We start from the raw sequence: 15441 nt of genomic DNA on the forward strand, positions 1-15441 counted from the left end.
GTCTTACTCTTATACTACATGAGGTGGCTACAAAGTGATTTGAGAATTAGATAATAAAATTATGCATATATTCACAGTTACATTAGGTTCAAACTTTGATTCATCATCATCGTAGGCAATGATCTATCCACTGCTGGATGAAAGCCTCCCCAAGCCGTTAACATCTCCCATGGTATTCCTGGATCTTTCGGTAAAGTCACGTAGAAGGGAAATAATAAAAATAAAACATAATAAAATTGTCACGACGTTTCGGCCACAACACAAGCAGCCGTCCTCAGGTGAAGAACAGGGCCGTCGGAAAAACATTAGGACGCTGTCTTTCCGACAGCTCTGTTCTTCGCCTGAGGACGGCTGCTTGTGTTGTGGCCGAAACGTCGTGAGAATTGTATTGTTTCATTTTTATTATTTTATTATTTCCCTTCTACGTGACTTTACTGAAAGATCCAATAATATGAATGCCTGCAGTCACGAACGCTTTAAATCGAAATCTCCCATGGTCTTGAGATGCAACAATCTATCTGTTGATTTTACCGCTCCATCTCTGTGGTGAAAGTACTTTCTGGCGAATCAAAACCCCAGCATCAATGTGCTTATTCTGGTGTATTATTACTGAAGAATGTGTCGACATAAGCATAGCTTGATGTTGATGCACCTGTCATCTTCTTCCCAAAACTTTTGGACCACCACTTTTCCATACATGGTTGCAAACCCCTCCTCCCTCCCATTAAACATTTTATAGATGTGTATCGATATTATGTAAATGTTATTAAATGTTATTAAAAAATAGCTACAACCTGCATCCGATGTTTGTTATTTCAACTAAGTGTACAAATGGATTTACGTGAAGATGTTTATAAATTGCAACGCAACTTAAAAAGTTGCAGGTTCCAGCTTATCATGGTTTCAGAAGCACCCCATGAATAGACGTGTCATAGGGCTGCCGTTGGCAGCACCATGTTGTAACCGTTTTGTCACCATGGTAAAAAAAATGGACAGTAAGTTATTTAAAATAATTCATTACATTTTCAGCACTTTTACAACTACATGGCAAAGCAGCAGCTGCCCACAGAGCAGTTGCTTCCATTCGTTAATGTGCCGATTCTACAGTGTTTCATACATTGATAGCTTAGCAAAATAAAGGTTAAAGTCTTTGGTCAAAATGACATATTTGCAATCTTGGCTGGATAGAAAATCCAGGCCCCACATATCTCTCGCAGTGCCAGGATAGCTGTCGTGCGTTAACGTCCCGTTGGCATAGCTTTTTCTACACGTTCGTTCCCTCCTCATCGGCGAATTCGACGACGTCGATGACCTGGTGTCCCATAGGCCCTTTCAGCACGCACATAGAGAATGTGTCCCTGTCACCAGAGTGCAACATCGACACCGCATTGGCCGTGTTTGCAATTGCATCCCCCACTCGACTCTCAGGGCTTTGGCTGTCGCTGGATCCACTGGGAGCATCTTGAGGCCACTTCGACGAGTCAGGGGGCGGCTTCCCTTTGGTTCTGAGTGACGACTCGTCGCTTTGGAGAAGCAATGCTCTAACGCTGACCTCTTGACCCCGAGTCTCCTGGCCGTCAGATTCCAAGGCCGTTCCTCCTGGCAGGTTTTCTCCGGGCATGGTGTGAGAGCCCGGATTGCCACTATCAGCCGGGAAAACGCTGACCCCTTCAATGGCGTGTCTGTCGCGCTCTCGGCTGGACAGCAGGCATGCCTGCTGTTGCTGCTGCTGGAACTCTGAACCAGTGGGCAGAAATCTGTCCTCTCCGCTCTCGCAGTGGCCCAAGAGAGAGAAAGAGGGTCCGTGGTGGTGATGCTCTGGCCCCGCGGTGGAGTCTTCTCCGTTTCCGTTGAACGAGCTAACGACAACACCCGCGGTCCAGCCTGGAGGCCCTGACCTTAGAACAGGCCTGAGCATCTCCAAAAGGTGCCTGATATCCCTGCTGAGTCTGCACACCTCTCCCGACATGTTGTCCATCTGGAATTGAATTAACGCACAATATGCACACCAATACGCAAATATCTTTCATACAAATATACTTACGTATATGTTTATAGCCCTTTGTCAATCCACTGCTGCATGAAGGCCTCCCCGTGCTGAGTTGGTATTGGGGGTTGTTTGACCATGTTTCCCCAAGCTTGGCCAGTGCTGGTTGGTGGAGAGGGCATCCAGGACCAGTTCGAATATCACTACCAAACTCGGGTGTCAGGGTCCATGGTACAGGGTACAAAGCATTGCATCGCCACTTCGCCCCTCTTATACATACACACAAAATAATATACTTTGCGTCTTGCATGAGTGTCACTTTCACAAACGCATAAACATGGAAATATACATGAGTTTAGAGGCCGACCAAAATTCGGTTTCGGTTTCGATGCCAAAAGTTGGCAAATGGCCTCTTTCGGCATAGTTTCGGTTTCGGCCGAAAGTAAATTTTTTACTTTTGGCCGAAAGTAAATTTTTAACTTTCGGTCTGGTTTCATTTTCGGCCGAAACCATGCGACTCCGGGCAGCAGCGGCGGCGGCGGTGGTTGATAGCAGACGCTCCTCACTATCTCCGGCGATCGCAAGCAGTGCAGACACTCAAGCAAGGATGGGGGTGAGAGGGTGTGGTGGTGGTGGGGGGATAAGACAGACGACGAAGAATAATAAGAAAAAAAACTTTCCCCCCAAATACACCAAACTAGCGAGCAGCAGCAGCAGCAAGCAGCACACGCGTAGCCAGCACTCGCAGCAGCAGCAATCTACCAGGAGCACCTTTGTTTGAGCGGCTCAGAGGCTGGGCTCTCACAGGCAGCTCGAGGCACGCACCACACACACACACGCGGGCGCACGCATAGCACACAGACGCGCGCATGCACAGCACACTGAGCAGATTATAGCAGCGTGCTGATGCCAACAGTGTGCATACGCGCGCACGCACATTCACTCACTCATCCGCTCACCAGCCACACACACACACCAACCCACCCCTTCAATGATCCAATTCAAATATAACAGTCTATTCATAGTCTTAAGCTTCACCTTACCATATTAATAAAAAGTGTGCCGTTCCTGGCCCTTCCCCCCTCAACCATTATATATACGGGGTGGTATTTCTTGTGATTTCTCATTTACTTGATACAGCTGTCGTGGCTGAGACGGTTCCACCTGAAGACGGAGGCTTGCGTTGCTTCCGAAACGTCGTGATTTTTTTATTTTGTTTTATTTTACTTCTATAAAAATTTTTTACGTGACTTTACCGAAAAAACCTAAGAATATAGATCCAATTCAACACTCCCACGACCCCATCCCACCCCACCTCCTCTTCCTCCACATGGGTTCCACACAGCAGGAGGGGGCTTGGGTGTGCGTGCGTGCGAGTCTGTGAAGCGTCTAGAGGCCGACCGAAATTCGGGTTTGGTTTCGGCACCGAAAGTGGGCAAATGGCCTCTTTCGGCATAGTTTCTGTTTCGGCCGAAGCCAAAAAGTAAACTTTCGGTTTCGACCGAAAGTAAATTTTTTACTTTCAGTTTACTTTCGGTTTCGGTCGGCCTCTACATGGGTTTTGATTTTTTATGAGAAAAACACACGTGCTCTGTAATTAATCCTGTAAGCAACGCATCACTAATTGACAGCTGGCACAAACCCGATTAAGTCAGATAAAACCAACGTTTGCCTTGGCTCCCAGCTGAGTATCTAGATTGTGAGGGAAGTCCTCCTTTCCCTGTCTGATATACTGCCATTCCCTAACACAATTCCTCACAGTCCTTCGCTTACCTCAGTCCTCGCCACCCACTCTTCACACTCACACAGTGCCACTTGTTGTAAAACGGTGGCATTGTGTGTGCATGGAGAACTGAGATGAGAGGGGAGAGGTAGTAGAGTTTGCGGAGCAGAGTGAGATGAGAGCTCAGATGTAGGCAGGGGTGAGTCCCAATCTGCCAAGATCTGGCGTGAGGGTGGTGGTGGGGGAGTGAGGGAGGGGCACAATAGGCTCCCTATAACTCTACCTGCTCGTTGAGCCGGTTTATGCTCTGCCGGTTTTCCTCGAGATCCGATGAACCCCTGGCATGGGGTTGTTGTGCAGCGAGGTGAAACCCTGCAAATGCAAGATAGCATGCTGACGGGACACTGTTCATGACTACGACGGTCCTCACAACTGGCACAAGGAATGTATAATCATCGAAACAATGTCCTTTATTTAACCAAGTCTCAAGACCCGAGTGTCATCTGAACCAGTTCTGTGCTTCCTCCCAGCACTGACCAGTGTGATGAAGTTCAGCCAAACATCCTTCATCCAGCAGTTGACTGTTAAAGTGCTATATATTGCAATACATTTTTTATACACGTTCTTTTTGTGAATTAAAAAGGCAACAATAGAGTGTTGCAGTTACCGTTATCTTACACGTGTAATATTTATAATAATCTGGATTGTTATCGGTTTTTGCTCAACATGCTGGGAGCTTCTTGAGGAACTGAACTCGCAGCACGCGGAGCGAAATGTTGGGACACTGTGCCGAACAACGCTCGGTAACAACCCGAGAGCACAGTAGAGAGGATTTGGAGCTAAATACCGCTCGCGGGTGTGGCGGCGACGATGGCGACATCCGTGAAGCTGGCTGACCCCCTGACCCTCTGGGAGCTTCCTGTGTCCTCAGTGCCATCAACAACCCTGCGAGGGGGAGAGAAGTGGAGGTGCTTATTTATTCCAAGCAGAGCAGCAGCAGATTGAGTTTGTCTGAACGGGGGCAAATAACAACTCAGGGGGAGAGGGGCAAGGCACGACTTGGTGAACATTAAATGAACTTTAAACCAATGTTAAATATTTATCAGAATGAGTAACGATACGATCTGCATTTGCCTATCGTGCGTACCGCTCTAGCTCTAACCCCCTGGGTATACGAGGAAAGACTGTTGGCGCTGACCACTTATTTGTTGTAATTTTTCACGCTGCACAGAAATGTGCACTGTGCTAACTGATATATTAGAAGTTTAAGATCTAACCCCCCGACAATGCGCTAAATTGTCATGATTCCAAATCTCGATTTGATTTTTTCACGCAAGTCTTTTTTTCCTTTTCTTATTAAAAATGCGGTGAATATAGCAGCCACTCGTGGCTGCAGGGGTCACATAAATCCATCATACCGATTGAGAGTCGTTCTTAACAAAACATTCTTAACACATGTAATTTGATGTGGGCCTTACCTGGCAAAATAAAAAAAAATGTTTTAGTTTGGATGTAGATGGCGTGAACTGAACAATCAGCGCTTATCAATGAATTGATGCATGATCACAACTGAAATATTTACAGTATAAATATGTGTTGTGTGCTAATATGTATACACAAACAGTTGTATCTGTACTATGGTTATGAAAGACTCGAATACCGGTTCTGAACGTCAGGAATCCATTAACCATAATCACGTTACCATACATAGCAAGCGTGACCAAAAAGATCTCCAAAATTCTAAACAAACATAAGATCCAATTCCGATTCAGTACAGTGCATATAATCCGTGATCTGATTTCATCTGTGAAGGATGTCGTTCCTGACTTACAGTATCCTGGAGTCTACAAATTGAGTTGCAGTTGTGGTGATTGCTACATTGGAGAAACGAAACGTCATGTTTCTGATCGTGTCCGCGAGCACAAGTCAGATCTGAAACACGGCAGAACTGATTCTTCGGCCGTTGCCGATCATTGCTACAACTCTGTGGGCTCTCATGAAATTGTCTTTTCCGAGACCAAGGTGCTCTGCAAACCTCCTGGCTACCATCAAAGGGTTGTACACGAAGCCATACAAATATACAAACACAGTCATAATTTCAACCGTGATGATGGTTACAAACTGAGTAATCATTGGAAAGATGTGATTAACCATGCAAAAAAGATTTAACTACACTTATTTGGACCATCTTATTTGACAGAAAACTATTACAGGTTACTGATAGACAGCCAGTTTTGTTTTACCATGTTTAGCTTTCTACCAGGTTTAGCTTTCTTTTTCACACTTTTGTTATGTAGGCCAGGCGTATTCACAAACCAAACCTATCCATAATAAAGGCTCAGTCTTTTGTTATGCAGTCTATTCATAGTCTCAATCCACACCTTTAATCATTGTAAAGATGTGATTAACCATGCAAAAAAGATTTAACTACACTTATTTGGACCATCTTATTTGGCAGAAAACGATTGCAGGTTACTGATGGACAGCCAGTTTTGTTTTACCAGGTTTAGCTTTCTACCAGGTTTAGCTTTCTTTTTCACACTTTTGTTATGTAGGCTAGGCGTAGTCACAAATCGATCCTCTCCATAATAAAGGCTCAGTCTTTTGTTATGCAGTCTATTCATAGTCTCAAACTGCACCTTACCATAATAATAACAAGCAAACCCGTAAAAACAAAGTTTTTCACTATAAATCCTTTATATGCGTGGCGGCTAGAGTCCTCTCGTCTCACCTATGGGTCAGATGATTGTCTGCCACCATTAAGCAATTGGTAATTAAATATTTAATTTGTTTTCCCTAAACAGTGTAAAATTTTGGATTTTTTTTCACGAAAATTAATTGTCACACACAACGAGTCTGTGTGGAAAATGTCAGCTCGATTGGATCACGGGAAGTGGGTTAAAAAACGAGCGAAAGATTTGCACGGTCCTAAGCAAGCAAGCGAACTTTATATAAAGGATTTAAAAATATATTCGCCTGTGGAGGACGAGGGGATCGATCCCGCGACCTTTGGCATGGGAAGCGAGGGCGCTACCAACTGCGCTACTCCACCACGGCCTGTGGAGGGGTTACGCTCTGGGCTCTTACACTCTGACGTTCAGCCAAAGCCACGAATGCGTTCTATTTGAATGTAAAATAAAATTTTTTTGCCTAAAAAGTGTAAAATTTTGGGAATTTTTTTCACGAACAATAATTGTCTGGCACAACGAGTCTGTGTGGAAAATGTCAGCTCGATTGGATCACGGGAAGTGGGTTAAAAAACGACCGAAAGATTTGTACGGTCCTAAGCAAGCAAGCAAGCAAGCACGCGAACTTAATATAAAGGATTTAAAAAGTTGGCCATTCCTGGCCCCCCCCCCTCAACCATTATATATACGGAGTGGTATCTCCTGCAATCTCTAATTTACTTGATACAGCTGTCGGGCTGTGACGGTTCCACCTGAAGACGGAAGCTTGTGTTGCCTCCGAAACGTCGTGATTTTTATTTTCATTTACTTTTATTAATTTTATTTTTTTACCTACGTGACTTTACCGAAAAAACCTAAGAATATGCAAATCAATTTATAACATTTTTGACATGCGTTTTTCTGGATTTTGTTGTTGTTATTGTTATTATGTCTCTCACTGTTCAAGTAATCCTACCATTGAAATTATAGACTGATCATTTATTTGTCAGTGGGCAAACGTACAAAATCAGCAGGGGATCAAATACTTTTTCCCTCACTGTATGTGATAATACACCGACGACTGTCAACTCGGAGCCTCTTTATTTTAGCTCGTCCCTTCCCTCGAACATCCCCTCTCCTCGTGCTCTCCCCTTTTATTCTTCTCGAGCCCCCTTTCTCGAACTTTCCCTCTGTTTGTACCACAGGCAATCCCCTGGCCTTCTCCTCCAACGATTCCCAACCGTCGCCTCCGGGTTCCACTTCTGTTTCCCACCTTTCCCCGTTTAAATCCTTCCTGCAATCTTTTCAAACTCTGCCTCCTGCCCAATAGGAGGCCTTGGCCTACTTTTCGAAATCCAGTTTGGCTGCACATTGGCTTGGGGTGAGTGCCTCTTAATTTCGGTCATTTCATATGTAATTACAGATGTTTCCTTTGTCAGGTATAATAATTGATTATACTTCACCACACAAGTTAGTACGGGTTGCTGAAGGCAGGCAGCATCGAAGTACAGGACAGAAAAACAAATAGATTTGCGGCACGGTCTCTGCTGCCCACCATCTAGGCCTGCAACCTATACCAACCTGTTGTGTGGTCATCATCACCTATCTAAGTACCATCAGGACATTCTGGGCGACTTGATCATAGGTCTGGCCCCTTTAACCAGGGCTTAAACTCTCCGGGGTTCACCGCTTGGAACGACAGACGACGTTTAAAGTGACAGCAATGTTGGCCGAGATGCACTTTGCCGAGCTCCACCTGCGCGGACTCACCTGGGGCTGAGCGGCTGAGCGTGACCGAGACCCTGCGCCGACAGCTGCAGGCCGCCCCAGTGCCCCGGCTCCTCGACCTCCGGCCTCGCCGCCCGCCCAGCGCATTCCGGCGCACTCACGCCGAACGCTCGGCTCCGCATGGGGAACCTCCTGTCGTGGGGTTGCATTATGCCCAGGCCACCCCCGCGGCTGGGGTACTCCGATGGGTGCGTGACGCCCATCGTGGCCATCGTCGTGCGGATGAAAGTGCTGCCGCCGTGTGGAGGGGAGGTCGCACGAGGTGAGAGGCCGTGTGTTGACGGGCGCGGGGACGGTCGCGGTGTGAAGGACGCATGGACACTGCAGCCACTGCTGCTCGAGTTGGCTGACAGCGGAGTGTGCTCGTCGGGGCCACCGTCATCGTCGTCGTCCTCCTCCTCCTCTTCCTCCTTGTCCTCCTGGATCGAGGGCAACCGTGCGGGAATGTCACCGTTGATCTCGCAGCTGGCCTGTGCCGCCGGTGGAAACAGCGGGTGCACAAATTTCAGTTACATTCCGGACACGCTTGCAGACGAGATGTTCCCGCATTAATAAAAATATCTAATTAATAAAAAAACATCCGTCAACTCTTAAAACAACAACTGCCCACTGAAGCCTTTGTGAACACTCTGTGCTCCAAGGTGCATTAACTACTGTATATCCGTGCTCATGGAGAATATTTCAGATGTAATATGACACCATCCCTGTGATCCAAATTTCCGATTTTCTCAAGATTACATTACATTTAATTTAATAATATTCCATCATGGGCAATGTGAATTGAAATGATCGAAATAATTGAGGAACGTAGCGCTCCTATGGTGTGGTCATGTAAGAAGATTGGCACCAAAGAAAAGAAAAATCATGCAGACGCTTGGATTCTGCAAACCTTTCCAGCTTATGTTTGTGCGCTAAAGTATTTCAATCTCCAATAAAAGCAGTAGCGCTTGTACCAGGCATAGGTCACAATGAGACGAAAGGGTTCAGATAGCTAGTTTGATTAGTTTGACCACCTTTCCCGAAGGTAAGTCCATAATAGCAACACAACTTTACACTCAAGTTTGGTTCATATTGGATCAACTTTACGAAAGTTATCATGCCCCCTCCCCCTCCCCATTACAGACAAAGACGGAGAGAGCTATTGCATTAAATAGGTATGCGTGTCCCAGCCACTCGGCAGTCAGCTGTGATGCTGCAACACGTTGGCTGGAACGAGAGGCTCCAGAGCCCGAGACGCAAAGGGATGGCTCGGGGCAGCAGCAGCTTTCAGGACACCACTCCTCTCACCATCACTCGCGTCAGCCACTTGCAAGTTAATTTTTGTATGCTTTTCTCAAAAATGTTTCCTTCAATTTTAGCTCTGAGAATTAAAAATATAGATTTGGTTGTACGCAAAGAGCATTCCTCCGTAGCAGGGCGGGAGAAAAAGTACTGCCCCCGAGTGTGGATAAACGGTCACGTGAAGGCATCTCTGTGACATCCGTTTCCATGGGCCGCATTCTGGCACGGAGGGTTCGGCTGCTCTGCAAGAGTTCTGATTGAATTATTTGATTTCTAATAGCACAATCCGGATAAACCCGCGGAATATCTAAAAATATATTATTATAAACACATACATTGTCATATTTTGTCATTTCTCAAAACAAGGTTTACATAAATCAGTACATCGTCAGTTTTTATTTCTACAACTTCCCTCTACTTCCCCATCCTACCCAAGGAAAGCTGGGGGTGAAACGGCCTGTGAAAAGGCATCTTCATGCAAGTCACCGTTCTTCACATGAATGTGACATGGCGCTCACTGAGCACACGAAGGCGCGGTAATGCACTCGGACGCATGTGTGCCTGGCGGAGGCGCGATTCCCGTGATGCGACGGGACGTGACAAGATGCAATTGGGAGCACTGGAGTTGCCTGCCAGTGCCACACTTGCCAACAAAAACATGAAAACACTCGATAGATATCGGGGGTGTTAATGATGCATTGATAAAAATTATAATTAAAATTCGATGAATATGCTCAAGATACATGCATCGAATTGTGCGCATGTCAGAATCAATTATATAGGCGTGATGCCCTTCATGTGACAACGAAACGCTATTTGTTATATTAGGCTAATGGCGTAAACAACTGTATAAACGAGACTGAAAACCATGAGATACAACACAAAGGAGGCTGCAAAAAACCCCAAAATAATTTAGTTTTTTATTTAAAATGTGGCCCAGAATCGGCACGGGAGTTTACCAGGTTGGCCAGTGAGAATTGTGAAGTGGGAGGCATAGGATGGGTTCAAACATCTCTCATCACCAATGTTTTTCGTGGTACAGAATAAACCTCAAGCTTCCGGGTTCATAGCACAGTGCGCTAATTACTGTGGCACTGTTCCCCAATTTGACGATCAGATACAATGAATTAGATATTTATAGACTGCTAAAGATAGATGTCCTTTATATTAAGTTGAAAGTAATTGACAACGCAAGTCTGCTTTGAAAGACAGACTGGGTTGAAAGCATTTTACAGTGGGGGGTAGGGGAAATCCCATGCGAAAGAAAAATCTGAAAACAACATGAAATAATATTAAAACATATTGACAAGCCAATTTAAATAAAATATTACAACATAAACCCCTTTCATAGCAATTTCTGTAGGGAAACAAATTTAACGTCCTAGGGAAGATTTTTTTTTTTACAAAACACTAAATAAGCACCATTATTTACGACTCCGTATGTTGTAGTGGCCGTGCTATGTAGAGCTCTCCAACACATTATCCCAACCGCCTGTTGTTCGGCATGAGGTTGTCCGAGGATTTCCTCAGTGTCCGACAAAATCGGCAGCGCCAGCAGCAACGGGGAGAATGCTTTCGAATCAAGGAAGGAAAGGGAGTGCCTCTATTAAGTTCCCGAACGCGTGGAGAGAAACGTTGGACATCACGTCAAACTACATGCGGTGCAACCCGACTGTGTACACATTGGAGAGGAGTTGTATAGAGAAAATGCAATTCAATGCAAAATAAGCCAATTTAAAATCCAATACGTGAGATTATATATTGCAATTTGTTATCTTAATCATGGACATCAGAATGACCCTTCGATTAAGTGTTGGTGTTTTGATTAAGTGCAGTGGTTAGATGTTAAATACACATCCTATACCAACGGATGATTCCTCTGCTACGTCAACACGAATTCATCTTCCCTCACTTCCCCAGCTCTCTCATCCCTCCTAATCTGCGCCAAATCAGAAGGCGATCAATTCAGTTGCAGTTGATTAATTTTGTGTAATCAGTGCAATAATTGTAAAATAATAGCCTAACTTAATTAGTTCTATCTATTAAGCGTGTTTTAATTGAGTTGTTGCCTTTTTAGACACCACACAATCAATTTGCCCTGTGCTACCTCTTTATATGTCGCTAATACAGTCCTATATTTACCCAGGAAAGCCAGACTTAGTGTCAGCTGGCATTTTCAAGAGACCAGTTAAATATACAGTATATACACACACGGTCATTCATTACTCCTACTGTCATTCATACCGCAAATAAGTATTTACGTTAAATAGTCCTGAAACTACACTATGGGGACCTCATTTGCCAGTAAAAATATGATAATTGGTTCTTTACCCTTCTATCTGGCAACAAAACTGACACCTTTTTGCAAGGAGTCATGTTTGCATAGACCGACTGCAGGTATTGCGGTCTATGCAAACATGACTCCTTGCAAAAAGGTGTCAGTTTTGTTGCCAGATAGAAGGGTAAAGAACCAATTATCAGTCCTGAAACTGTTGGGCGTTGATGGAAACTCCCTCGTCATTCACAACGAGTTCATGCAGTTATGCTACAACATCTTAAAGCCGGTACCATAATTGCTGTGGGGGGATTTGTATCAAAATAAATCCCGTGCAAAGATTGATACGATAGCAAGATAAGTGTTATGCTTTCTTAAGCATCCTTGCATTGCTACGTACTTTTTTAAACATCGGGAAGCTTTGTTCAAACATACGATGGCAAGTGCTTTACTACGGACTATAAACGGACTTTAAGCCTCCCGAATGAAACAGCCGTGATTAAGCTGTGCAAGCTGATTGTGGTGAATTGTGGAGGATTATGGGATGGCTGCATTGATTGCGGATTTAGTATAAAGGGGGAGGAAGTGCCAAGTACTCCCTGCTTTAGCGCTACTCTCACCTGCTCATAGATAGAATTCAAACTTACCCAGCGAGATACAAAGCAGAAAATGTCTGCGTGGGTGTAATAGTTTGTATTTTATTAACTACGAGCTATACTACCGGCTTCGCCCGGGACTTGGATTCACCACGCCCGGCCGCCTTTGTCTCCCCAGTGGCGATGTTCACACACCACACCAGTTACTCGTTTGAGGCTGAGACGACCTAGGGGAGGCCTAAGACCGGTTCAAATAATCGTCACCGGTGGTGGCCGTGAGTGGGAATTGAACTCGGGTCGCCGGGTTCGTAGCACAGCGCGCTACCCACTACACTACAATGCGTGAAGCTTCCACGTGCGCGGGTCACGTGACAGATTTGACGTCACAGCTCACTTGCTGTGCAAAAATATATGCATTATTCAGCTCCCCCCCCACCCCAAAACCCACATGGCAAATTTCCAGTTTGTTGCATGTCTGGAAGTGCGCTAAACATTTTGAACAGACACATATTCACAACTTTGCCTTTTAGATATATGGAGATAATGGAGATAGACCACCTTTATTAAACGGTGGCTCGTGAAATGCAATGAAAAGCTTTTTTTTTTTATTTCGCGAATGCGTTTCATGCTGCTGAAACGTTAAAAAAACAACTCGGTGAGAGAGCCGTAAAAGACACTGGGAGCTTCGGAATCAATGACTCGATAATGTGGCCGCTCGTGCGGAGGCTGTGGTGGAACGAGCGAGTGAGGGAGGGAGGACGGGCGAGCATTCGGTGCGGCGCAATTCTTGGTTCGTAAATGAGCCCCCCCCCCCCCCCGTGTGCCGTCAGCATGAACCCGGTGGTGGCCTTAACGATTTTCATCTCCGACACGCAACGAGCCCGCACGGCGAGCTGCGCGCATCTGACGAGGCCGCCGCTTCTCGTGACACGGCCCCCTGCCTGCGTCTGCATTTTTACCGCTTGCGTGCAATCATTTGAAAATCATTTCTGTCAACTCTTGCAAGGATTGTACTATATGGCCCTTATTTGCCGAAATAGCTTTATACAAAAAAAAGGGCGATGCCTAAAAGTTACGGCTCCCTGCTGAAATGCTTATGTCTACATCTCTCACGGTCGCTCCCATAATAAAGGGCAGTTTTATATTTCGGAAAAGCCTTACGCATACACAAACACACCGTGTACAAAGTGACATGAAAATTAGGCAACAGATGTGCACGTAGCTGATCGTAAACCAGTATATACGAGGGATAAAGAAAACGACAGTGGAGCACTGAGATTCTCCCATCAGCCCTCGCGAAATTGTGTTTTCACCAGGCACAGCTGCACCATTAAGTATTTATATATTTTAAAAGTTCCAAGCACTGTCCGGTGAAGAAATAAATGAACGAAAATTACCCGGTACGGAATTTCAAAAAACTGTGGAGGGAGAGCGCTCGCGTGGAACGAGCGCTGCGGCGGACAGAGGCGGAACGAGAGGCGGGTGGAGTCGTGTGCGAGGGCTCCCACGGTCTCACGATCCACGCCGTTCCCGTGCGTTAGCAACGTACGGGGGGCAGTGCGTGTCGGAGAGTAGCGTGCTACGGCCGCAAATATTACAACCCCGAGAATTTCAAACGGCACCGCACTAAATTCTTCGCGAATACGCGAAACTGCAATAATAAACATTTACACTATGAGACCTGCTTTACCAGTGACAAAATATAGTAATAGGTTTTTTACCCTTTCAACTGGTACAAAACTGACACCTTTATACAAGGGATCATGTTTTCAATAACCACAACACAAGCAGTCAAAATGCAAACAAAAAGAAACAACTCTGATAATGATAATGATATGCACTGTCCTTGAAGTTGATCCCTTGTATAAAGGTGATCTCTTGTATAAAGGTATAAACATGATCCCTTGTATAAAGTTGTCAGTTTTGTACCAGTTGAAAGGGTAAAAAAAACCTATTACTGCAATAATAAAACCCGCTAATATTAAGGGTTTAATGTACTCATTTCAATAAAGTGGGGACATTTACTATTTTAGAAAGGGTGATGTTAACGCTACTTAACGTAAGTTGTTATTTCACAGTTTTGATTTACGTATTCGCCCTAAACAAAGATAATAAGCACGGCGTTAAGTCACGGTGAGACATATTGAGGACCTCTGTCTCAACACTCTGTGTGTGGATACCCCTCCGGGTGCTGTCACAACATGTCGGGTAGTGGTGGCGGCGGAGCCGAGCGGTACTCCGTTCGCCGCTTGCCGCAGCCGCACTGATCAAGAGCCGAATGGCTCACAGGGTAAATCCTAATAAATTAAACTGAAAAAAAAATTCACCGTCAGAATACACACCAACTGCTTCACAGTGGACTAGAAAGATCCGGTCACGTCATTGGCAAGAATAGGCTGTTGCGTGTCGCAGGGACGTGCGGGTCAGGAGAGGCAGGGGAGGCAGAACCTCACCTGTCATACTCCAATGAAAATAGTTGTTACGAAAAAAAAATTAAATCAAATAAATATTACGATTTTTCCACTGATATGTGTTATAAATGTAATTTCTGTACGATTCAAATCATTTTTAAATCCTTTATATTAAGTTCGCTTGCTTGCTTAGGACCGTGCAAATCGTTAGGTCGTTTTTTAACCAACTTCCCGTGATCCAATCGAGCTGACATTTTGCACACAGACTCGTTGTGCGTGACAATGCATTTTCGTGAAAAATTTTATCCAAAAATTTACACTGTTTAAGGAATTTTTTAAAAATATTTAATTACCAATTGTTTAATGCTGCCAGAGGACGAGAGGACTCTAGCCGCCACAATGCCACGCATATAAAGGATTTATAATGAAAAACTTTGTTTTTACGGGTTTATTAAATCCTTTATATTAAGTTCACTTGCTTGCTTGCGCGCTTACGACCGTGCAAATCTTTCGGTCGGTTTTTTACCCACTTCCCGTGATCCAATCGAGCTGACATTTTGCACACAGACTCGTTATGCGTGACAATTAATTTTCGTGAAAATTATTTTCCAAAATTTTACACTTTTTAGGAAAAAAAATATATGTAATTACCAATTGCTTAATGGTGGCAGGCAATCATCTGACCCATAGGTGGCAGCCATCTCAAGCCAGAGG

The 15441-nt window shown here is 44.9% G+C and overlaps 1 protein-coding gene across 1 annotated transcript in view; it reads right to left on the minus strand.

Annotated features, from left to right (window-relative positions):
* Positions 1–367: 367 nt before the first annotated feature.
* LOC133345129 (potassium voltage-gated channel subfamily H member 8-like) overlaps positions 368–15441 on the minus strand; it is a 147210-nt gene continuing 132136 nt past the window's right edge. The window contains 4 exon segments of the mRNA XM_061555625.1: positions 368–1978; positions 3994–4082; positions 4558–4655; positions 8147–8634. Coding sequence (XP_061411609.1) covers positions 1265–1978; positions 3994–4082; positions 4558–4655; positions 8147–8634 — 1389 coding nt within the window. The 3' untranslated portion in view covers positions 368–1264.

The sequence above is a fragment of the Lethenteron reissneri genome, chromosome 21 (assembly GCF_015708825.2).
Source record: "Lethenteron reissneri isolate LAM-NWPU_2019-01 chromosome 21, ASM1570882v1, whole genome shotgun sequence".
NCBI lineage: Eukaryota > Metazoa > Chordata > Hyperoartia > Petromyzontiformes > Petromyzontidae > Lethenteron > Lethenteron reissneri.